Source organism: Ahaetulla prasina, chromosome 3, assembly GCF_028640845.1.
Source record: "Ahaetulla prasina isolate Xishuangbanna chromosome 3, ASM2864084v1, whole genome shotgun sequence".
Lineage (NCBI taxonomy): Eukaryota > Metazoa > Chordata > Lepidosauria > Squamata > Colubridae > Ahaetulla > Ahaetulla prasina.
Window position 1 is genome coordinate 20,245,535 of NC_080541.1, and position 24,245 is coordinate 20,269,779.

Sequence of the window (24,245 nt, forward strand, 5' to 3'; positions counted from 1 at the left end):
TGACTCAAAACAAATAACCTTTCCATTCACCTTCAACCTTTTTTTGTTATTGCTGCTGTTTTACTTGACACCATCAATGTGTCGTGAGCTTTGCAAGGCTAAATAAACCAACAACTTTGCATCTAAGGGGAAGGAAGGCTCAGCAAGGAAGGGTGGGAAAATGGGTGTTGTTGTTTTTCAAAATGTCAGTTTATTTATTTGCACTGGGAGGGTGGAATGTTTCTTATCTAGCATTGGTCCATGGCACTCTCCCCCCACTGGGAGATGGGTCAGGTTTCAATCTGCTTACTTGTATGAAGAAGAGCTCCATCTTTAGGAAAATAAAACAAGACAAGAGGCAGAAATACTGTCTTAGTTCACAAGTAGCAATAGCAATAGCACTTAGACTTATATACAGCTTCACAGTGCTTTACAGTCCTCTCTAAGCGGTTTATCGAGTCAGCCTATTGCCCCCAACAATCTGGGTCCTCATTTTACTGAACTCAGAAGGATGGGAGGCTGAGTCAATCTGGTGAGTGGTGAGATTCGAATTGCCAAATTGCAGGCAGCCAGCAGTCAGCAGAAGTAGCCTGCAGTACTGTGTTCTAACCACTGGGCCACTACAGCTCTTGGCACAGTAAGGATAGCATGCATTTAGTGTGAGTCATACCAGATGGATTGATTTTATAAATTCATTTTTTTTAGAAACAGATTTATATTACAAGATTCAATCAATCAGAACAGAGCTGGAAGGGATCTCGAAGGTCTTTTAGTCCAACCTCTTGCTCAAGAAGGAGACCCTAAACAATTTGAGACAAGTGGCTGTCCAGTCTCTTCTTAAAAATCTCCAGTTATGAAGCACCCACAACTTCGGAAGGCAAGCCATTCCACTGATTAATTGTTCTCACTGTTAGGAAGTTTCTCCTTAATTACACGTTGCTTCTCTCCTTGATTAGTTCCCATCCATTGTTTCTTGCCTTGCCTTCTGGTACTTTGGAAAATAAATTGACCCCCTCTTCTTTGTGGCAGCCCCTCAAATATTGGAACCCTGCTATCATGTCACCCTTAGTCCTTCTTTTCTCTAGCTGTACCCAGTTCCTGCAACCGTTCTTCATATGTTTAATCTCCAGGACTTTAATCATCCTAGCTGTTCTTCTCTGCACTTTTTCCAAAGTCTCAACATCTTTTTTGTAATGTTATGACCAAAACTGGATGCAGTATTCTAGTTGTGGCCTAACTAAGGCTTTATAAAGTGGTACTAATACTTCACGTGATTTTGATTCTATGCCTCGGTTTATACAACCAAGGATTGCATTAGCTGGTTTGGCCGCTGCCACACACTGCTCAAGAAGATACACCCGCATAATTAGAAAAATGTTGGAATATGCAGAGATGAGTACATTTTTGTTTATTTATTTACATTTATATCCTGCCCTTCTCCGAAGACTCAGGGCAACAAGAACAAGAAGATAAACAATATTATAAAATATGGGATTTATTCTATAATTGGTTAAATGGAAAGATATGTTAGGAAAAAAGAGTATAAGATATATGTATGGAAGAGATGATTATTTTGTGAATGCACAGGAAGATATGTTAACACCCTTACAGCACGTTGTAATGGAATTGATTTGATGAGGTTTTTTTATTTTATGTTTAAAAATAAATAAAAAATTTTCAAAAAGAAGAAGAAGAAGATACACCTGCAACTCCCTGCTACAATTTGTTGGCGAAGCAGGCCGAGTGTCTGCCTAAAGTCACCCAGTGAGTTTCAACACCTGAGTGACAACTTAAATTTGGGTCTCTCCCATCATAGCACAGGAAAATGCAACAGGGCAAATTCTCAGCTTCCTTTGAATTGCTGCCAGCCATCTTAATGAAGTCCATCCAAGTTTTCCTGCCCAAGGGCTACAATAGGAGAGGGATGTCAGCTCCAAATTTATCCTAATCAGTCCCATTGTGGGCATGGGAAGCCGGGGCTTGATTCGGTGGGTCCTAAATGGATTTTCATTGTCCAAAGTAAACTCTATTCCTAGGCTGTGAACCATCCATAGAATTAAAGGAAGGGCCTCATTGAACATATACTACGAGCATTCTCTGCAGTACAGATAGCCTTCAACTTACGACTGTAATTCATCATCGTCTTTTAACAACCCCATAATCCCTCACGGCGTGAAGTCTAGGCAACTGAATGGAGCTAGCAGAGTGTTTTAATGGCCGGATGCCCTTCCTGTCGCCAATGCAGAGTTTTGTTCAGCAGATATATTTTTGGTGTGCCCAGAGAGAGAAATATCTGCCTCTACCCTGGATCAAACTCACTGCTTCCTGATTGTGAGGTAAGAGTTCCACCTCTAGGCCACCCAAAACTCCAAACTTATGACTATAATTGAACTTGGCAATTGCAGTCATAAATTGTGGTAGTCATAAAACAGATCACCACTTGACCATACCTGCTTTTGCAACCTTTTTTGCGGTGATCATTAAGTCAGTGTTCTGCTAGTTAAGCAAGCATCATTGTCATTAGGCGAACCTATTGTTCAAGTGGGCTGGTTTTTGCCTGAAACCAGAAGTAAATGCCAAGTTTATGGCAAAGCCATCATAAATCATTATTACGGGACTGTAGAGTACTGCAAATAGCCATAAATGTGGACCAGTTGCTGGGTGCCCAAAATGTAGTCATATGACCATAGGGGAACGACATCATAACTTCAAAACAGAATCAAGGACTACCTGTATAACTGCCTTCTCCACCATCATTAATTCTCTTCTCTTGGTGGAGACACTTGGTAACCTTCTCATGCCGTCAGTGTGAATGTGCAATGTCTTTCAAATATTAACATGAGTGCGCAACTCCATTTGGCCACCAGCCTGGGTGTGCAAGGGCAGCTGGATTATACTGGCATTGAGCTAAGAAGTACTGCCATTATCTTCTTCTTCTGAACTGATACATTCTCTGAGATATTTAATATACTTGAAGAGCAAATTCTTTCTCCAATGATGTCATTTCCTACATGGAGGGTAGAGTAGAAGGTGGCAGCAATAAAGCATTTCAGACAGGATTCTAGATGTTATTTTTTTAAAAAGGTAGTACCCGTATCTCGTCATCTCCATGCTTGTTTTACATTGGTTCACAGACATGAGCACCTTGCTTGATTCCTCAGGACTTGATGAAGCATTTGGAATGTGCAAAAATACTCCACTGACCAAGTATTGTATCACCATGGGCACTGGTGGGATTCACCGGTTGTAACAACCGCTTCGCTTCACGCGTGCCCACACCGTACAATTGAAATCGGCTCCAAAGTAAATCAGCCACACTAAGTAAAACAGCTGAGGTGCGGCAATCTGCTCTGCCACGCCTGTCAGCTGGGCTACAAACAAAGGAAATATAGGTAGGTATAGCACAGGGGCGGGCAGATGGACCCAGCTGATCGGCGGAGTGAACCGGTTCAGTCTCAGCTGATTGGTGGAGGTACTGGTACGGCCGAACCAGTAGGAACCAGCAGAATCCTACCGGATGACATTCAAATTAAATATATGGCATTGTGTCTTAGATGTCATATTCACACATGCAAATTAGATTCAGATTACTACAAATGATTTGATTGACTGACTGATTGATTACATGCCATTAACTCAGTGTTGACTCTTAGCAACCATATAGACAGATTCGTCTTCATGAAGATCTGTCCCTAACCTGCTCCATAGCTAATGTAACTTAAGTCAATCTATCTTGCTTCTTCTTCTTCTTCTTCTTCTTCTTCTTCTTCTTCTTCTTCTTCTTCTTCTTCTTCTTCTTCTTCTTCTTCTTCTTCTTCTTCTTCTCCTCCTCCTCCTCCTCCTCCTCCTCCTCCTCCTCCTCCTCCCTTCCACCTTTCCCAGCCTTAGAATCTTTTTCAGAGATCTCCAGACTATACTGCTTCTGTTTTTGTTTTATAGACTGTAAAGTGGATAAGGCTAATTTATACTAAATTGAGGGGAACTAGATTTGAACCTGCTACTTTTTTGTCACATGTCATTTCACTGGACTTACTGTTTGGACTGGTTTCAAAATGCAGTCATTATGAGTTTTTTTCAAGTCAAGCAAGTGGTGTTTTGAAACTGTCTAGCTTCCAGATATGAAAACAAATCGTTATTAGTATATGCAGCTCAGGGTTGAACTGTTGGGTCCCTGGTGTTCTCTGAGCTTGGCTATTTTCCTACAAATGTTTCATTACCAGGTGAGGCTACATCATCTGAATGTGGAAGTTTGTTAGGTAAGCCGAAGACTTTCTCATTTTTAGCCCTTTACTTCGAGCCTGAGGACAGCAAAGTCAATTGACATCTTATCTTACCTGGCATTTAAAGATGCAAAGTCAATTGACATCTTATCTTACCTGGCATTTAAAGATGCAGGGCCTTTGGTGCTCTCTGAGCTTGGTTGTTTTCTTGCAGATATTTCATTACCCAAAATAGGTAATATCATCAATGCTAGTAGGGAGTGTTGTTTCCTCTCAGTTTATATGTTGTCAATATTGCCCTGTCAGTGTTGATGGGAATGGTCTTGGAGATTCTTGGGTTGGGCTATTTATTATTATCTTGTTTGGCAGTTCCTTGATTGGCAGTATTGTTTAGTTCTTGATTATTGGTCCGATGTTGATCTTGTTGTCAATCTATGCTGATCTGAGTGTTGATTGCTGGTGGAGAGGTGTTTTGGTCTTTTTTATTCCCTTTTTTGGTTGTTGATTGCCTCTTTTTGCACCGTATGTAGATGTTGTTTATATCTATGTGTCTGTTGATGTCCAGTTTGTCATACTGCCATGCTTCTAGGAATTCTCTAGCATTTTTTGGCTTGGCTTGGACTAGGACGGTTAAAGTTTTCCCACTTACAAGAAAACAACCAAGCTCATCAAAGAGCCCTCGTTTTATCCCTGGACTGCGAACATTCCCCTTTATCTGTATCTAAAGGTGGAGAAACGAGAGCGTGGAGAGGTCACAGACAAACATACTTCCTTATTAATTATGCAATTCATCTACTATCTGAAACCTGCCAGATTCTAGGTGGCTCCTGGAATTTCCAATATAAAACATCATATAAATCAGTATTGAAAAATTACTTTACACTAATACAATCCACACTGTCTACAATTAAATCACAATTTAAATACTAAAAATAAGAGCTAAACGTACCCACTTGCCACTGATGGCATGATGCAACTACCAAAGGGTCCTATAATGTCACCATGCATGTTCCATCATCTTGTTCATTATGTGTAGGAATAGGTATATGGAAACCAGGTGACAAACCCTGAAACAGAAGAAGCAACTTTAGAACCAACATTGTTAGAGTCCATGGATGTGGGATTTGCACATTGTTTCTATACAGTAGCTTGCCCTGTCAGTGTGGGCCAGCGTGTGATCTCCTCCTTGGTAAATTCGTTTATTAGGGTATGTCTTTTGTTGTCTCTTGTTTATTCCTATTCATAGACACATAGAAATAAACCACATTTGCACACTCTTCAAAAGAGGCAATAAAAACATTAAGGAAACACAAAAATCAGAGCACATCCTCTCCGATCAACATCTAGATCAACACCCAGATAAACAGGAAGCAAACCAGAGGTGGGTTTTAACAGGTTCTGACCAGTTCTGGAGAACCAGTAGCGGAAATTTTGAGTAGTTCAAAGAACCGGTAGTAAAAATTCTGACTGGTCCCACCCCCATCTATTCTCTGCCTCCTGAGTCCCAGATGATCGGGAGGAAATGGGGATTTCTGCAGTAACCTTCCCCTGGAGTGGGGTGGGAATGGAGATTTTACAGTATCCTTCCCCTGCCATGCCCACCAAGCCACGCCCACCAAGCCACATCCACAGAGCCGGCAGTAAAAAAATTTGAAACCAACCACTGCTAGAACCTATGATCTCTAGTCACGAGTTCCAGTCCAACGCTTTAACCACTATACCAGGGGTCTCCAACCTTGTCAACTTTAAGACTTGTGGACTCCAACTCCCAGAATTCCTTAACCAGCTTTGCTGGCTGAGGAATTCTGGGAGTTGAAGCCCCAAGTCTTAAAGTTGCTAAGGTTGGAGACCCTCGCACTATGCAAAACTAGCTCTACAATATGGAGCTTATGAAATCCTGTACCCCCTTCTAAACCAGGGGTGTCAAACTCAAAAGGCCTGGGGGCCGGATTCGGCCTGCGGGGTGCTTAGATCTGGCCCGCGAGGCCACCCTGGAAACAATGAAAGACTGGCGCACGGGGCCTCTGCCAGTGAAATTGGTGCTCGGGAGGGTTGCGTGTGGCCCTCCCAAGCTCCATTTTTGCTGGCAGAGGGTTGCAGGAGGCCGTTGCAGCTGAAAACGGAGCTCAGGAGCCCGTTTTCGCTGGCAGAGCACTCGGGCCATCACCCTGACATGAGTGAGGTCGAGCTGGCCATGCCCCCCCTCCCCCCGGACGTCAGACACCACCCTAATGTGGCCCTCAATGAAATCGAGTTTGACACCCCTGTTCTAAACTCTGCTCTTAAGCTGTTCTTCCTTCCCTTTAATAATTCCTGAGTCTGCAATCCGTAAGGAGATCCTTTTTCTTTGCAAATGGGTCTTTGAATGAGAGGGGGGAGGGAAGAGAGAGAGAGAGAGAGAGGGAGAGGAATTTTCTCCCTTCTGGCTGCCAGTTTCACATGGATTGTGAACAGCTGATGTTGAACATTGTATGGCTGTAATTAAGTAGCAGCTTTTTTTCCCAAGCTTTTCAAAGGGATGATCCTTTGGTTTATATGAAGTCAGAGGGCGTAACTCTGAAATCAGATGTGGCCAGCAGATGGTGCGGTGAATATTATCAGCATATATATAGACCCTGATAAATGCAAGGAAAATATGAATAATGTAACAGGGGAGAAGAAGAAAAAAAGAAGAAGACCACGATCAGTGTGTCTACAGTTTCTTAAGGTAATATTCTGGGGTGTTTCTCATGTGAAAAAGTTCCATCTTTATCTTAAGGTAAATGTAAAGGTTCCCCTCGCACGTTTGTGCTAGTCGTTCCCAACTCTAGGGGGCAGTGCTCATCTTCGTTTCAAAGCTGAAGAGCCAGCGCTGTCCGAAGACGTCTCTGTGGTCACGTACCTGGCATGACTAAACACCAAAGGTGCACGGAATGCTGTTACCTTCCCACCAAAAGTGGTCCCTATTTTCCTACTTGCATTTTTTACCTGCTTTCAAACTGCTAGGTTGGCAGAAGCTGGGACAAGTAACGGGAGCTCACCTGTAAAAAAAAAAAGTTGGCCACGCCCACCCAGTCACATTACCTCCCCCCCTACCAAGCCACACCCACAGAACCGGTAGTAACAAATTTTACATTTCACCCCTGGGTCATGCAATCCTCACGTGTGACCTTTTGACAAGCAAAGTCAATGGGGAAGCCAGAATTACTTAACAATTGTGTTACTAACTTAACAACAGCAGTGATTCATTTAACCGTGGCAAGAACGGTAATAAAATGGGACAACATTCATTTAACCACTGTCTTGCTTAGCAACAGAAATTTTGGGCTCAGCTGTGGTCATAAGTTGAGGACTACAGATCAGATACTAGAATATCACAAGTATTGCATAGTGTTAAAGAGGTCATGGATCTCATGAAAAGAAGACAAAAGATGGAACAGACTTGGTTTGACCTGATTAATATCCATGGCTGGAAATAATTACAACAATCCAAATTCAATGATTTATTTATTCATTATTATTATGTTTTGAATCAGTTTTTATTGATTGATTTTATTTTTCTTCACACACACACACACACCCATATTTTATGAACAGAGTTTTGGCCATATCATATCTTATACAACTTAACATACCCAAATACATTTTACTTAGTTACAATTTCTGCCAAAGTTCTTTTTCCATATTTTTAATCATATCTTAATATTTCTATGCTTGTTTATATAAACCACATCTTCTTTCGCCCTCAAATTCTAATTTCTCCATTTTTACTGGGATATATTTTCTTTTATTATTTTTTAAATAATTCAGTTTTTATCCTGATATGTTCAAACATGTCCACGGTTGCCTTTCTTCCATTTCATCTGTTTTGTTTTACAGCAATCTTTCTTCTCTTTCTCTTTCCTCTCCCTCCCTTCTTTTATCCTTCCTACTTTCTTTCCTCCTCTCCTATTCCTTCTCTACTTCCCCTTCCTTTCTCCCCTTCCTCCTTTCTTCCTCCCTATCTAAACTTCTCTCCTGCTCTTATTTCCCCTCCCTTTCTTCCTCCTCTCCTACTCCTTCTCTACTTCCCCTTCCTTTCTCCCCTTCCTCCTTTCTTCCTCCCTATCTAAACTTCTCTCCTGCTCTTATTTCCCCTCCCTTTCTTCCTCCCCTCTTCCCTTTCTTCTTTTTCTCTCTCTCCTTCTCCCTTTCTTCCATCTCTCTATTCCTTCTTATCTCTCTCTATTGCTGTATTCATTTTCAATTCAGTATTTTTCACTATGGTGTCCAGATAACTCCAGGGTTTTCCTCCTTTTATTGAGTGTATTTCTCAGAATTAGCCCTCATATATTTTTAGTTATTAACAATGTATTTCGACTTATTCCATTTTTACCTTAAAACCTTTTAGTTAATTCAACCTTATTCATTATTAAATTGATTTGCCGTCCATCTCGTTTCGAAGCAACTTGGGGCGGCTTGTAGCACAAAAACATTAAAATAATTAGAAATAAACATTCCTAACTCAATGAAATGAAAGTGCTATCCAAGTATATATTACCAGAGTGGGAAAAACTGACCTACTCAGTATGCTTAAACAACCCATTAGCTTAAGTTTCTTTATCTTTAAACTGGACTTGGATCAAATAGCTTTTCAAAGTGGGGAAAACTTCAAAAGAACGTCCCTCAGGGAGGGAGGCCGTATCATCCAAGCACAAATGTCTCTTGCATGCCGTACAACAGATGCATTTTAGAACTATTTGTGATGTTGCAAGGATTATGTATATGATCACATACAGGCAAAGACAGCTGGGCTCCAGTATCCCACTTTTAAATTTTACAACACTTGTTCTTCTATTTACTTGGAACACTCATCAATCTTGCAATTCCAAGCTGTTGCATCGGAACACTTCCAGGTTATTACTTCAAGCGCATCAATTCAAATTTAAAGTTTAGTTCAATTGGGGGGGAAAAAAAGATTTGAGTGTAATCTGAGTGGAAAGAATAATTATTTTGATATTTAAAGCTGAGAATGCCAGGGAATTTATCAACACGGTCCCCTTGGGTAGTGTAATGAAGCCTGGTTCATATAAAATATTTATTGCTTGGTTTTCTTGGCTGATATATGTAAGAATTAAGAAAGAGGTGTTGCAATCCCCCTTAATCAGTGGTGAAATGTAAAATTTGTTACTATCGGTTCTGTGGGCATGGCTTGTGTGTGTGGGTAATATGACTGGGTGGGCGTGGCCAACTTTTTTTTTTACTTTTAAAATCATTTTTTTACAACCTCTTCAGCCAAAGAGGTTGTTTAAAAATGCTTTTAAAAGGCTCTGAGGATCCCAGCTGAGTTGCCTGATCGTCAGAGGTTTCTGTTTTCTTTTAAAAGCATTTTTTTTTGCCTTTAAAAGAATAAAAAGCCTCTGATGATCAGGCAACTCAGCTGGGATCACCAGAGCCTGTTAAAAACATTTTTTACAACCTCTTTGGCCAAAGAGGTTGTAGAAAAAATGTTTTTAAAAGTCTCTGATGATCCCAGCTGAGCCGCACGATCATTAAAGGCTTTTTTTTTAACTTTTAAAAGCATTTTTTCGGCCGAAGAAAAAATGCTTTTAAAAGTAAAAAAAAAAAACCTCTGATGATCATGCAGTTCACCTGGCCATGGGGGTGGGGGAGGGATTTTTACTACCGGTTCTCCGAACCACCCGCTGCCATTGCTACTGAATCGGGCGATCCAGTCCAAACCAGGAGCATTTCACCCCTGCCCTTAATGTCTGAAATTCATATATCAAAGTGGGATATCCCTATTTCTCCTGTTAATTCATTATTTATCCAGAGCAATTGAGACGGACTGCTTGACGCAAAGTCAGTGGGGAAGCCAGATTCATTTAACAATCACGTTACTAAATCGACAACTGCAGTTATTCACTTAACAACTGTGGCAAGAAAGATTGAAAAATGGGGCAAAACTCACTGAACAACTATCTCACTTAGCAACAGAGATGGGCTCAATTGTGGTCCTAAATCAAGGAATAACTTTAAGGAGTTTTATTTTAGAAAGGTACTCTGGTAAACAAAGCAAAAATAATGACCTTATCTTAATAACCTAATGGCAATTTAAGTTATCAATAGAAGAGAATACTTGTAGCTCAGGGTTAAACTGTGGGGTCCTTGGCTCTCTCTGAGCTGGGTGTTTTTCTTGCTAGCACTGATGATGTTGCCTACTTTGGTAATAAAATGTCTTCAGGAAAACCACCCAGCTCACAGAGCACCAAGGGCCCCACAACTGAAGTTCTCTTCAGATCAGGGGTCTGCAAACTTGGCTCTTTTAAGACTTGTGCCCTTCAACTCCCAGAGTTGAAGTTGAAGTCCACAAGTCTTAAAAGAGCCAAGTTTGCAGACCCGTGCTTTAGACCAATCTAGGCAATATTGCTCAACAGATTCTGAATAAAAAAATATCCAAGCCAAATAATGGGGGTGATGGGGAATGTAGCAATAGTGTTTGCTTCCTGGATCAAGAAATATTATTAGTAAACTTAAGAGTAAATAGAAACTTTGTTTGACATTCATGTAATAACTGCAGCTAGGATTGTATTTGCACAAAATTGGAAAAGTGAAGAGATTCCTAGAGATATGAATGCGATTAGAAAAATATTAGAATATGCAGCAATGAATAGGTTAACACTTGCAATTAAAGAGAAGGAACAAATTGAATATTATAATGTATGGGAACTATTTTACCGATGGCTAGAGAATAAATATGAAAGTCAGAAATAAAAGTAGATTAATGAAATATAGAAATAAGTTAAGAAGAGAATTGTTACAGTATTAGATATGCAATGTATATCAATATTAAGTTAAGAATAGATAAATAATGAATATGGCCGTACATTTTAATTGTTATTGAACAAGACATTTGTACCCAGATGACACACTGTTTAATGGAAGATGGATTGTTTGTATTACAATAAAATAAAAAACTTTTTTTAAAAAAGAAAGAAATATTATTAATGAATTATCAAACATTTTGAATGTACATGTCCATATGTACATTCGTGTGAAATGTACATTTCGTGGGAAATAGCTTTTGGACCAAAGACCCCATGAAGAAATATACTTTTAGCTTCCTCTTAAGCCATTCCCATCATACAATTTCCTTTGGCCTGGGAAAACTTTGGCAGAAAATTCAATAGCAATGTAACGCAGCTCTAATCTGAATCAAATCCTAATGCTTACATAAGTACCCATATTGAAATGCTTCTTAAATAATTGCTAGCAGAGATGCACATTTCCTGACATAAAGTAAACATTATAAATAAAAGAGGCTTTCCTTTTGAAACCATATAATGCATTCTGACTTTCATCCTGATTTGTCAAACCAGAAACTCAAGCCGGTTGGTGGAACTTCATCAACAGATTTCATTGGAGTTTCTTAATGTTCAAGATAAATGGATTCTTGGTGGTTTGCTCACATGCTGTCCTTCGTCTTCTTGGGGAAAAACACAGCAGGAATGAAGTACTTTAAAACTGCTATGTTCGGTTGCAGATAACTTTCATTGTGATGCACGCAGCAATTGATGTGCAAGAGTTTTACAGCTCCATGAAAACAAGGCTGGGACTTTAAAACTGATGTTTAAACATAGGATGAATCTTATATGTAAACATAGAAGGTGTTGGAAAAATATCTACTGAAAGCTTTAAGTTATCTTTAACCCAATCTAGGCAACATTTCTAAGGACTTTTCCTCAGTAGTGTCTGGATGAATCTAGCGATAAATCATCTTAAATTCTATGGATAAATCATTTCAGAGTCCATCTTTACATTTTAGTGTTCAGAGAAGATAAAAATAGTATTTAAAAGGTGGGGGGGAAAGAATGGTGATAAAAAATATCTTGCAGTTAATCCAACAGGGATTATTAATCCCGATTTATTAAAGAAGTTAAACTATGTCTAGGGCATGAAGGATATTTCTGATACTTGCTGTTCCTCACAGAAGCAGCCATGTGATTTCAAATAGAACTTTGAAATATTTGTTCAAGGTGTTCTGCATGTTAACTCAGAAGGGAGGATCGCTGAATTTATGTTCAGATTTATGTAATCTTCCTTCTTCTGTCCTGGCCACTTTTTACAGAGACACGATTGAGAATGTTTTAACAAACTGCATCACTGTCTGGTTTGGTGGCAGCAGTGCCTCAGATAGAAAGTCCATACAGAGAGTGGTAAGGACAACTGAGAAGATTACAGGATGCTCGCTTCCCGTTATTCAGGATATTGCTTATAAGCGCTATGTGTTTAGAGCTCAAAGCTTTGTTAGAGAGCCCACACACCCACTTTACAATTTGTTTCTGTTGCTCCCCTCTGGGAGGAGGTTTCAAAGTATTTCTAGCAGGACTACCAGTTTCTGTAACAGCTTTGTTCCCTATGCCATTCGTCTGGTAAACTTGCAAGATTTGTTTTCCTCGCCAAGTACAGGTATACATCTGGACAAGACTGTGTATTTATTCTGTTATATTATGTAGTGTATATTGGTTGTGGTGACCTTGTGAGAGCTGTATGCAACAAAATTTCACTTTAATGTATGCCAATTAGTCTACATTCGAAGTGACAATAAAGTTACAAAGTCAAAGTTAAGTTAATCTTATTTATCAGTAAGTACTCAGCCAACTGAATAATGGGGCTTATTTTGGAGTAGCTGTGCATCAGATTCAGCTACCAGGTCTGGTTTCATTCATTACATTACTTACTGCAAGGATCTCTTAACATCTCACTGCTTGTCAGGTCTTGCATTTTGGTTAGGTCATGTGTCACGTAGAGTTTACCATTATAGATTTTGGAGCCTGCCGGAATCTGTTTCAAGTGTTGTAAGGGTTCATGCTATATATATATATATATATATATCCTATCTTGTTTCTTTTTTGTTGGTGCTGTTTTAGGACTATTCTAATAATAGTACAAACAGCATGGAGTAACCTAACCAAGAAAGTTGCTTTGTATACCAAGTTTTATATAGCCAAGAAACGAGTGCAATGTTTTAGATTCTATTCCAAAAATATTTTGAATCAAATCCAAAGTTCTCACTCAGGGCACAAAGGACTGCACTCAAATTATGATATTCTGGACACATTATACAAAAAAACCCCCAGCTCTCCGGAGAAGTCTATAATTTTGGGAAAGAAAAGAGAAAAAGAGATGATCAGCTGTCAGTGGATGGAGATAGTAATAGCAGTAATGGGTTCACTGCAGAGGTGGGTTTCAGCAGGTTCTGACCAGTTCTGGAGAACCGGTAGCGGAAATTTTGAGTAGTTCGGAGAACCGGTAGTAAAAAATCTGACTAGCCCCGCCCCCCATCTATTCTCTGCCTCCTGAGTCCCAGCTGATTGGGAGGAAATGGGGATTTTGCAGTAACCTTCCCCTGGAGTGGGGTGGGAATGGAGATTTTACAGTATCCTTCCCATGCCACACCCACCGAACCGGTAGTACAAAAAATTTGAAACCCACCACTGGTTCACTGGTGCAAGAGCAGTTTGGGAACCCAATTCCTAGAGAAAATCTATCTGTATGTCTATTGTTAGAAACTAACACCAACCTGACGGCATGTAATCAACCTGTTTGCAACTCTTTAAAATAAGTGTTTTTCCAGGACCCATGTGGCAGCTACAGAGGGCCGTTATAAGGTTCCTAAAGAAGATATGGGTGCTTTAAAGAGTTGCAGACTGGTGCTAAGCTTACTTTTCCACATGCTCTGAAGTACCTAGATGTTTAGAAATACTTTCTCATCCCCACTTCAGGACTTCTGCATAGAGAAATATTGAATCATCTGGAGTATTTCTTTTTGAAATCCCATGTTTCCTCATGCATGTTTGGGCCACTGGTATATTTAAAGGAAGATACTCTATTCCAGGGGTCCCCAACTTTGGTCCCTTTAAGACTTGTGGACTCAGCAAAGCTGGCTGAGGAACTCTGGGAGTTGAAGTCCAAAAGTCTTAAAGGGACCAAGGTTGGAGACCCCTGCTCTATTCTCTGTACTTTAAGCCTGAGTTGTCATATTCACAAATATTGTCAACTGTCGAGCATGGAAAGGGAAGGACAAGAGATGCCGTCAAGCGAAAGTAGGCACTATAGATAGTCGTTGACTTATCATTAAATAGTTTGGTCATCAAGTGAAGCATCACATGGCAACAATCGCATGTACCAGAGGACACTGCAATTGTCATAAATGTGTGATGATTGTCAACTGTCCAAATCATTATCAATTGACTGAGGGGAGGATCATGTGATTATATAGTAAGTCCCTTGTTTCAACACTGTTGTAATTTTGAATGGTCAGTAAACAAATGGTTGTAAGTTAAGGACTTCCTGTATGGTACTGTGCTAATAACTACCTTTGTATTTTTAACCAGGATAGATTCCTCATCAAAATGGTTGCATTTACAATGATCAGTTTACTCAGACAAATCGATTAATGTTGTGGTCGGTTTCTGAAATGACTTTTCCTTGCAAAGAGTTCTCTTTTATTACTGTATTTTCATGATTCTTTTCAACTTCCCAGTAGTGTTTTTGAACATACTTTATTTGGAATATGGTGGAAGAGGGTACTGCTGGTCTTAGTTTTCTGTTTTAAGATGTTCCAAGGCTTTGAAATATCCCTTGTTGTCCTCATTTTCTGATGTGAAAAAGCTGAATGGAAGAATTTCCCGTACGTTGCCTTCCCTTAAGATTTAACTGAAGCATCGAAAGCCAAGGAGCCTTCATACCCATTAGAAGGATGACTGGACACAATTTCAGGCCACCCCATTGATGAATAAGTTCATGAATGACAAATTGTGCCCCTGAGGATTTTTTTTTGAAATTCTCCATCTTTGAAAGCAACTTCAAAACAAGCTTTCTTTCCCTGAATTGAAAGTCAGTTGGTAGAAAATGTTATGGAGATATTTTCCCTTTGGCACCCAAAGGAATTCTATGAACTCCTGGATCAATGAAAGACCCCCCACCCTCCTAGTGTTTCCGGATATTTCAGTCAAAATTCCCACCATCCTTGACTATTGGCTAATGAGAGGTTAAGAGTGACGGTCCAAAACCATCTGGAAGGCATCCGATTGTCCTAACTTAGAGGTCACCACTGTGGGGAAATGACCAAGGAGTGGAATAGGCCATAACACAGTTTATAGAAGCAGGAATTCATATAAATCAATTAAAGTAATCCTTGATGAAATGGGATTTTTAAAACTCTTTTATTACTGTTATTTGGATTTCCCATTTTGCAATGTTAATTACTTTCCCACAAGAAAATAAGGAGAGCAGAAGCCAGTGTTCCGGTTTTATTGAGCATGGCCAATGGTTTCAATTGTCCAACAAACTGTACCTCATATGACCCAGGATTCATCTTCATGTCCTGACTATCCTAGCACAAAGTAAGCCCACTAAGGACAGGAATCACAACAGCATTCTCAATACACACCCCTGTTTTGATAGCCACCTACACCTCTCTCTTCTTGTTCCATGGAAAAATTATATTTTCTACTTACCATATGTTTTGGAGTATAAGACACTCCGGACTATAAGTTGCACCTACCTTTTTTGGGGAGGAAAACAAGAAAAAAAAATCTGCCTCTGCCTCCCAGCAATTTGCCTCCTTACGGCAAACAGCCTGTTTCAGCTTCAGCACAGCCTGATTAGCACAAGCAGCTGATTGTTGGTTGGATTGGCCTCCCCTGTTTCAGGCTGCAGGGATCGCTATAGCCTATTGCCGCCTCTGTGCGCCCCATTTTCCACCCATTCCAGGTGGCAAGGATCGGAATGGGTGGAAAATGGGGTGTATGGAGGCTGAAAATGGGGTGCACAGAGACCGAAAATGGGGCACATAGGTGGCAATAGGCAATCCCTGCAGCCTGAAACAGCTGATGGTTGGGAGGCCAATCTAACCAACAATCAGCTGCTTGTGCTAATCAGGCTGTGCTGAAGCTGAAACTGAAACAGGCTGTTTGCTGCAAAGAGGCAAATTGCTGGGAGGCAGAGGCCAAAGGGTGGGGCTGGCAAGTGGGTGGGGCTACATTCAGGGTATAAGATACACCCAAATTTTCACCCTCTTTTGGAGGGGGAAGGGCACCTTATACTCAGAAACATACGATACCTTGAACTTCTGGTCATTGGTCTCTCCATCCATTTTATCCCAGGATCTATACAAACTGCTTTCCACCACCTTCTAAAAAGTCTTTCTCATAATGGAGTGTTGAGATGCTTTATGATACATGTCCAACGCCTTTGGCAACCCAAAACATATTTGGTCCAGAATTGGTTTCTTTTTTATTCCTTCTGAGAGAAACTTCTCACATTGATAAGAGTGGTGGTGATGGTTATCATCCAAGAAACTGCTTCAATTCTGAAGAAGAACTGAAGAAGCTTCTTGGATGAGAAGTGAAACATCTTCAAAGAAAAACAACGGAAGTCCAGTTATCTCTTGAAAAAGCGTCTTTGGGACAAAACGAGGGATGTCTCATAAAAGAGGCAATTTTCCAATTATTTGTAACTAAAAAGTGGGAGGAAGTGTGAAGCAGCTTTAACACTCTAAATTTCGTGTGTGTGTGTGATTTGTAAGCAGAATCCTCATTGGAATACTTGTTTTGTAACATTAAGCCTCCTTTTAATAAATATTCTAACGAGTATCTCAGATTCTTGGTCTTTGGGTCAACTATTTCCATCCTAGACTGCAAAGCGGGAAGCTGATCCCTGAGTTATTTTACCAAGTAAGCCACTTTGTGCTTCTATTAAGCCGTAGAGCAGAATTTAACAATTCTCTTTTTGGTTTTTACAGATGCATTGTGAGAGGTTTATATGCATCCTGAGAATTCTTGGAACGACCCTATTTGGAGTATCTCTTCTGCTTGGAATTTCAGCTGCTTACATTGTGGGCTACCAGTTTATCCAAACAGACAACTATTACTTCTCCTTTGGGCTCTATGGTGCTATTCTGGCATCCCACCTTATCATCCAAAGCTTATTTGCCTTTCTTGAACACCGTAAAATGCGTCGATCACTTGAGACCCCAATCAAGCTGAACAAAACTGTTGCCCTTTGCATTGCTGCCTATCAAGAAGACCCGGACTACTTAAAGAAATGTTTACTTTCCGTCAAGAGGCTTACCTACCCTGGAATTAAGTTGATTATGGTAATCGATGGGAATTCTGAAGACGATGTTTACATGATGGACATTTTTAGTGAAATCATGGGCAGGGATAAATCTGCGACTTACATCTGGAGGAATAACTTTCATCAGAGAGGCCCCAACGAGACTGAAGAGTCCCACAGAGAGAGCATGCAGCACGTCACTCAGCTGGTCCTGTCCAACAAGAGTGTCTGCATCATGCAAAAATGGGGTGGAAAAAGGGAAGTCATGTATACAGCCTTCAAAGCCCTGGGAAGAAGTGTGGATTATGTGCAGGTAGGTCTAAAACGTTCTCCTTCGTTGCCAAATAAAACAGGGATCCCAAGAAAGCCGGTCTTGTATATTTTGAGCTGTTTGCAGCCCAACCCATCCTGTCCCTTATGCAAACAGTGTGCCTCTTTCTCTCTCCACTGGAAAACAGCAGAGACGTTGAAAAAGCTGGGCTTCTTGAAATAGCTAAGATGATCAGATGGTACATAAGGACGGTGATGAGGGCTCAGATAGGGAGGATGAAAGCTTGCCATCAGGTTTTGTGATGATAATTACTTCATAAATTAATCTAGAGAGGGAGAGAGACTGGGGCATCTGATTCAACGTTGCCCAAGTAGCTTCCCCCAAAGGACTTTTTCTGGATAGCAGAAGATGACACAACTCTACCAGGTGTCTCACAAGCTGCATTATTCCCTGTTCCAGACAGCATGCCATGAACTGTGGTCAGGGAAGCGTTTCCGTCTGTAGTTGCCTGGACTTGATTGCCTTCCATTGCTAAATTGGCATAGACCCCAAGAGAGTCTGTGGCACTGTGAACCAACAAAACTCTGGTTTGTTCCAGCGGGCTTTTCATTTAAAGAATTTCTACCCTAACCATCTGTTTGTGTTGATAGCCATATTGCGAAGACGATTCTTTGGTTGCTCTTAAAGCTTAAATATTATCAAACATGGCTGCATATCGCAAACTTCTACTTCAGCCAGTAGCTAAGTATTCTGTCAGCATAAAAAGCAAGGAGTACTCTTTCATTTTCCATGGGCCTTATCGGTTGAGTTCACACAACTCAGCTAAGCTATAATATGAGCTGCTACAATATGGGTGTTAACATGCTGTGCAAAGTCAGTCAGAGCAGTTTATAAATAATACTTTATTGTTTAGTGGCTCCATGGTTAAGATGCTGTGGCTTGTTGGATGGAAAGCCGGCAACCCAGGTTCGAGACCCAAGTGCCACATGATGGGGTGAGCTCCTGTCCTTGCCCAGCTCCAGCCAACCTAGCAGTGTGAAAGCATGCAAATGAAAATAGATAAATAGGTACCACTTTGGGGGGAAAGTAACAGTGCTCATTCTGGTCTCATGACCACAGAAATTAATGATCTTGAAATGGAGATGAGCACCACCTCCTACAGTCAGCAATGATTAGGGGACTAAAATTTGCAAGGACTCCTATTGGGGTGAAATGCTACCAGTTAGCTCCGATTCGGGCGAACTGATAGTGATAAAAGATACCGGTTCGGGTGAATCAGCAATTAAAAAAAAATACCAGTTCCTCTGAACCAGTATTTCTGATGATCAGCTGTGCAACGGGGTTTAGCTTTAGCAGGAAATCCTGCTCTCTAGCAAAGCTAAATCATGGACCACATCTAATCCCCCCCTCGCAATTCTACTTACCTCTTCAAGCCTCCTTTTGGCATGTACTGCGCATATGCATGTGCGCAGCATGCACCAAAAGGAGGCTTGGGAAGGTAAGTAGAACAGCGGTGGGGATCAGCTGTGCAGCGTAGTTTAGCTTTGCTAGAAAGCAGGAAATCCTGCTTTCTAGCAAAGCTAAATCATGCATCACAGCTGATCCCCCCCCCCCGACTCGCTTCTATTTATCTTCCCAAGCCTCCTTTTGGTGGTGCTTACTGTGCATATCTGCGCACGCACAGAGCACGCATTTTGCATTCAGTGCACATGCATGGTCAGCATACTGGTAGGAAACCGGTTCGGATTTCACCACTGACTCCTATAGCTTAGTATTATGGTAACTCCACCCAATATGGTTCACTTACTAAACCAGGTGTGCAGGTACTTTTCTGCATTAAACATTGCACTTGGTACATAAGTATCATTTGGTACAGCAGGGGCATGCAATGGAGGTAGCCAGAGCAAAACTAAATTTGATTTCAGTTGCAGTGCAACGCAATTAATTACAACTCATCAGAGACAACAAAATTACCATCATTGAACATTACCATACGTAATAGTAGGAGTTGTGTTTTAAGAAAAATAGCCCCAATATGGGAAATAAGAACCTACACCAAGAATCTTAATATGTCAAGATTCCGGTTTGCTTTTGCAATTACCGGTACCTAGAATTACTTTGCCTAGAATTACCATTTTTTCTGTTTGCATAAAAGTTTACTTCTCAATATTTATTGCTGAGAACACAAGCAGGAGGAAGACAATATGCTCATTTCTCACTTTTTGGATTCTCTGAAAACACCTGTTTGGCCACTGTGGAAACAGAAGTGTGAATGGGAAGGACTTTTGGCTGAGTTAGCAAAGAGTTTTTTCTTTCTTTCTAATATTGGATTTCCCTCATACTTTTGGTCTGGTATCACAAGTGGAAGTTCAGATGCTCCAGAGAGCAACAAGGGATAGTTTATATATTTTATTTGTTTATTTGTATTTATTTATACTCCACCTTTATTATTTTGATAAGTAACTGAAGGTGGCCTGAAAGCTGGCTAGGTGACTTTCGACCAATCACCAGAAAATTGTGAGTTCTAATCCCGCCTTAGTCACAAAAGCCAACTGGATGACTTTGGACCAGTTACTCTTTCAGCCCAACAAACCTGACAGGGGAAAATAAGGGGAAGTAGTATTAGATAGGTTTGCCACTGTCAGTTACTTATCAAAATGAGATGAGAAGCAAAATGTCTTCAAGAAAAAAGCAAGAAGGTCCAGATGCTTCCTCAAAAAGCACCTTTAGGACAACCATGACTTGGATGACTGAGAATCTCTACAGACTTTTAACTATACCATTTGGGATGAATTCCAGGACTTTGTTATCTAATATTAAGAATGCATTTCTCTCTCTGTCTATCTTTAAAAGTTTTTTTTTCTATCGTCTTTTTTTTTCCAAGAAAAAAAAATCATCAAGCACATTTCTTTTTTTAAAAAGATAACAATAATCCCAGCTAGGAGCTGAAGGCTTAGTTCATTCTGAGAGCATCTCAGAGGGCCTCTTATGTGAACATATGGTCTTACGTCTCAAAAGAGAAACTCAAAGGTTTGGCAGTGTCCCGTGAAAATGGAAAGTTTGTAGTCCTATAAAAACTTGTTAAGAAGCAGGGAGGGAAAGTGGGTTGAGTCAGGAAGATTTTGGGGGCAGGGGGGAAGCCTAGAAATACAAACAAGACAAGTCCTTCAGCCAAGTTCTTTAGCTTCAGCCTCCACAGCTGCATTACCTCACTCAAGGCAAAAGCTTTGTATTTAAAGCCTTGGTGATACTGTTCGCTTAAAAATGAATTAGACCAGGCCAACTCCCCAATTCTGAAGTGCAAGCTTCAGGCGGGGATTATCTGTCAGCTGGGCTATATCTAGTAGACATCTCCACCCATGCAGTACCTCCTAAAAATGAAGTGGGTGGTGATGGGGAGGGAAAGCTTATCCCCCAAACTATATTTCACTCATGCAAGCTACTTGTATTAATCATCAGTTTATTAGTATTCTTGATATTGATATTCTTGATATTCATCTATCTATCTATCTATCTATCTATCTATCTATCTATCTATCTATCTATCTATTATCTTCTTGATACCCTCATATCTCTCTCTCATATCTTCTATCTATCTATCTATCTATCTATCTATCTATCTATCTATCTTGATACTATCTTTTTTCTTTTTCTTTCTTTCTTGATACTGTCTGTCTATCTTTCTTGATTCTTTCTTTCTTTCTTTCTTTCTTTCTTTCTTTCTTTCTTTCTTTCTTTCTTTCTTTCTTTCTTTCTTTCTTGATACAGTCTGTCTGTCTGTCTATCTATATCTATCATCTATCTATCTATCTATCTATCTATCTATCTATCTATCTATCTATCTATCTATCTATCTATCTATCTTCTCTATGCATTATATTTTTTTTGGGGGGGGTGACCCACAAGAGCCATGTTAAGATATTTAATTTAATATCTGAAGCAGTGAAGGGTTGGACAATGAGCAAGAAGGCACAGTTACAACTAATTGTTTGAAAAGAGCTGGTCATTGCATGAGGCAATCTAAGCTGTGATTGGTTAGTGGGAGTGTAGAGGGGGAGTTTCCTTGTTTCCCGCCTTTTTCCTCTATGTGTTGTGTGTGCTGTCTGTGATTTACCTCATGATGTTCCTGCTGGGTTGATTTACCTGACGATGCTCCTATTTGCCTGACTTTCTAGTTTGCTGCTTCTATAGTTATAAAATATATTTATTTATATAAAACTACAAGTCCGTGTCAGCGTCTTTCACTCCACTTGGACACCAGTTGTACAATTCCCTGACAAGCCAGTCCGATTGCTGGGCAAAATGAGATGGCCACTGCCAGAAGCATGTGCTATGGAGCAGCAAAAGAGAGAGAAGAGGGTAGTCATCATCTGTACTTCCCAAAATGAAAGTCATGGAGTCATTGTTAATGTCCAAGAAAAACACAGTTGCTCATCTAGATGACTCTTCTGCAAAGGATGGCGAGGAGAGCAGCAAAATGAGTGGGGTATTCAGCTGGTCACACCCAACACCCTGACCATGGGAAGCAAACTTATTGGGTTAGCCATGGAGGACAGATACTAGAAACCCAGAAGAAGGTGGATTTAAGCAGAACATCGCATAAAGTTATGGCCACATCGGGCCATTAATAGATACAGAAATGAAGTGGCAGAATTCTAGAAGTCATTCAAGCCCCTTCGTAATGCACAAATCCAAATTAAAGCATTCCAAAGAGATGGCAGCTGAACATCCAGGAGAAGGATGGACCTCCGCCTTTCTTAGCCATTATATCTCCAATTTTAAACTGCTCCTGCTATTACTGCTCTTACACAAACTTGAAATTTGTCAGTAACTCCATAATTTAGAATTCAGACATAATTTCAGTTTTACTTTATTTTTTACACATGTTGATGTTTTCTCCCCATGAGTCACCAGTTTTCATCTAACTTCAATGATTTGATCATGATGAATCACAGGCATTGAGGCCCTGTTGGGAAAGGAGATGCAGTGTGAATGGCTAGAGTATTATGTTTGCTTGGCTTGAAAACATTATACACACTCTCTCTCTCTCTCTCTCTCTCTCTCTCTCTCTCTTTAAACAACTGAAACTTTTGGGGACCTTCATTTGTGCATTGAAAGTTTATCCAATGTTCTTCTGAAGGAAGAAGGTTGGTTGTAACAACACTGCTTTTTAATTTGGAGTTTAATCATGCTGATTTGATTAGCATGTCCAATATTGTGCATATTTTTTTAATTATCTTAAGTTGCCTTTAAGTTGCCATTCAATGCCTGAATGGATTCTCTCAAAATATTGAAGGTCCGGCTTGCTCTGAAAATAAGAATCGTTTTCTCCCTCTTCTTTATTCTGCCTTGATTTTTGAAATGTCCCTTTTGGTATGAAATTCCTCCTTTATAATTTTGACCACCAGTGGAGTCTGTTGAGTGTGCTAGAAGCAGCACATGAACTAGATCAGAGGTCTCCAACCTTGGCAACTTTAAGACTTGTGGACTTCAATTCCCAGAATTCCTCAATTCTGGGAGTTGAAGTCCACAGGTCTTAAAGTTGCCAAGGTTGGAGACCCCTGAACTAGATGATTGTCAGGGATGCCTCAACTGTATAGAAGAGATGAGGTATTGCTAAGGTATGCAAAAAAATTATTGAGCTTGAAACAGGCCTTCTGAAATTCAACCAAAATGCTCAAGATAACCGTTCTTGAATCTGAACCAACTGTTTTGGTTTTAAGCTCAGAATTTAAACTCCAAACTTTAAATTCAGAAGTATTTTGTGCCTATCTAGGGCTGGATATAGAAGAGATGAGAGTAATCCCATTTACACTATACCGACATGAGGATCGATCTTCCAGAAAACTATGGATTAAAGTCAAAGTCGCAACAGTTCAAAGAATGTGTTCACAAGTCTGCTTGCTTACTGAATTAACCCATTCTCTCAGTTTACACAGTACTGTAAACCATAAACCAGCCAGAGAGGTTGGGTTTACATAGCACTTTAACACACACATACCTCCAGCAAGATTAAAAATAAACCAAATTTCACATAGCCACTAAATCTTTTTTTAAACCAAGCTATGCAAAGTGTGCTGTATATACAACACGAATACTAGTTGTATTCACAACAACCGTGCTCAAAAGAGCTATCTATTTCACATTTTAAGGAGGCTAAAAATATAAACCCTTCCCAGTCCATTGGAAACGTGAGCATATAATCAGGAAATAAAATAACATGCACTCTAAACATAAGAGTGAAACAGACTTTTATTAATGTTTAGAAGTGTGGAGCCCCATGAATTGAGAGTTCAAAGAGAGCTGGATGGTGGAATCCAAGGTATATATTTCACATGAATAGCTAAACCTTCTGTGAGCGAAAAGGGCTATCATGTTTCTTCCCAGATCCCCTGCCAATTATTATTTTTTGAAGCATCTGTAAGTTCACTCATCATTCATTCCCCTTTAGGACAGTGGGAAACATTTGAACTGGGGCACCAAATGCAATCTTTTTTTCCCCTCTCGTGCAAGATCAGGAAAAGTGCAAAGCATCCACCAAGTAGTGTTTCTTTACTCCTGTTCTATATAAGATATAAAAAGGGACGCGGTGGCTTAGTGGGTAAGACGCTGAGCTTGTCGATCGAAAGGCCGGCAGTTCAGTGGTTTGAATCCGGAGTGCCGTGTAACAGTGTGAGCTTCTGCCCAGCTTCTGC

The 24,245-nt window shown here is 40.2% G+C and overlaps 1 protein-coding gene across 1 annotated transcript in view; it reads left to right on the forward strand.

Moving 5' to 3' along the window:
- The window catches only part of HAS2 (hyaluronan synthase 2), a 49,743-nt gene that overhangs the window by 16,341 nt on the left and 9,157 nt on the right, over window positions 1-24,245 (forward strand). Inside the window, exon 2 of the mRNA XM_058176965.1 lies at window positions 16,966-17,592. Coding sequence (XP_058032948.1) covers window positions 16,966-17,592 — 627 coding nt within the window. The remainder of the gene's footprint in view (window positions 1-16,965; window positions 17,593-24,245) is intronic.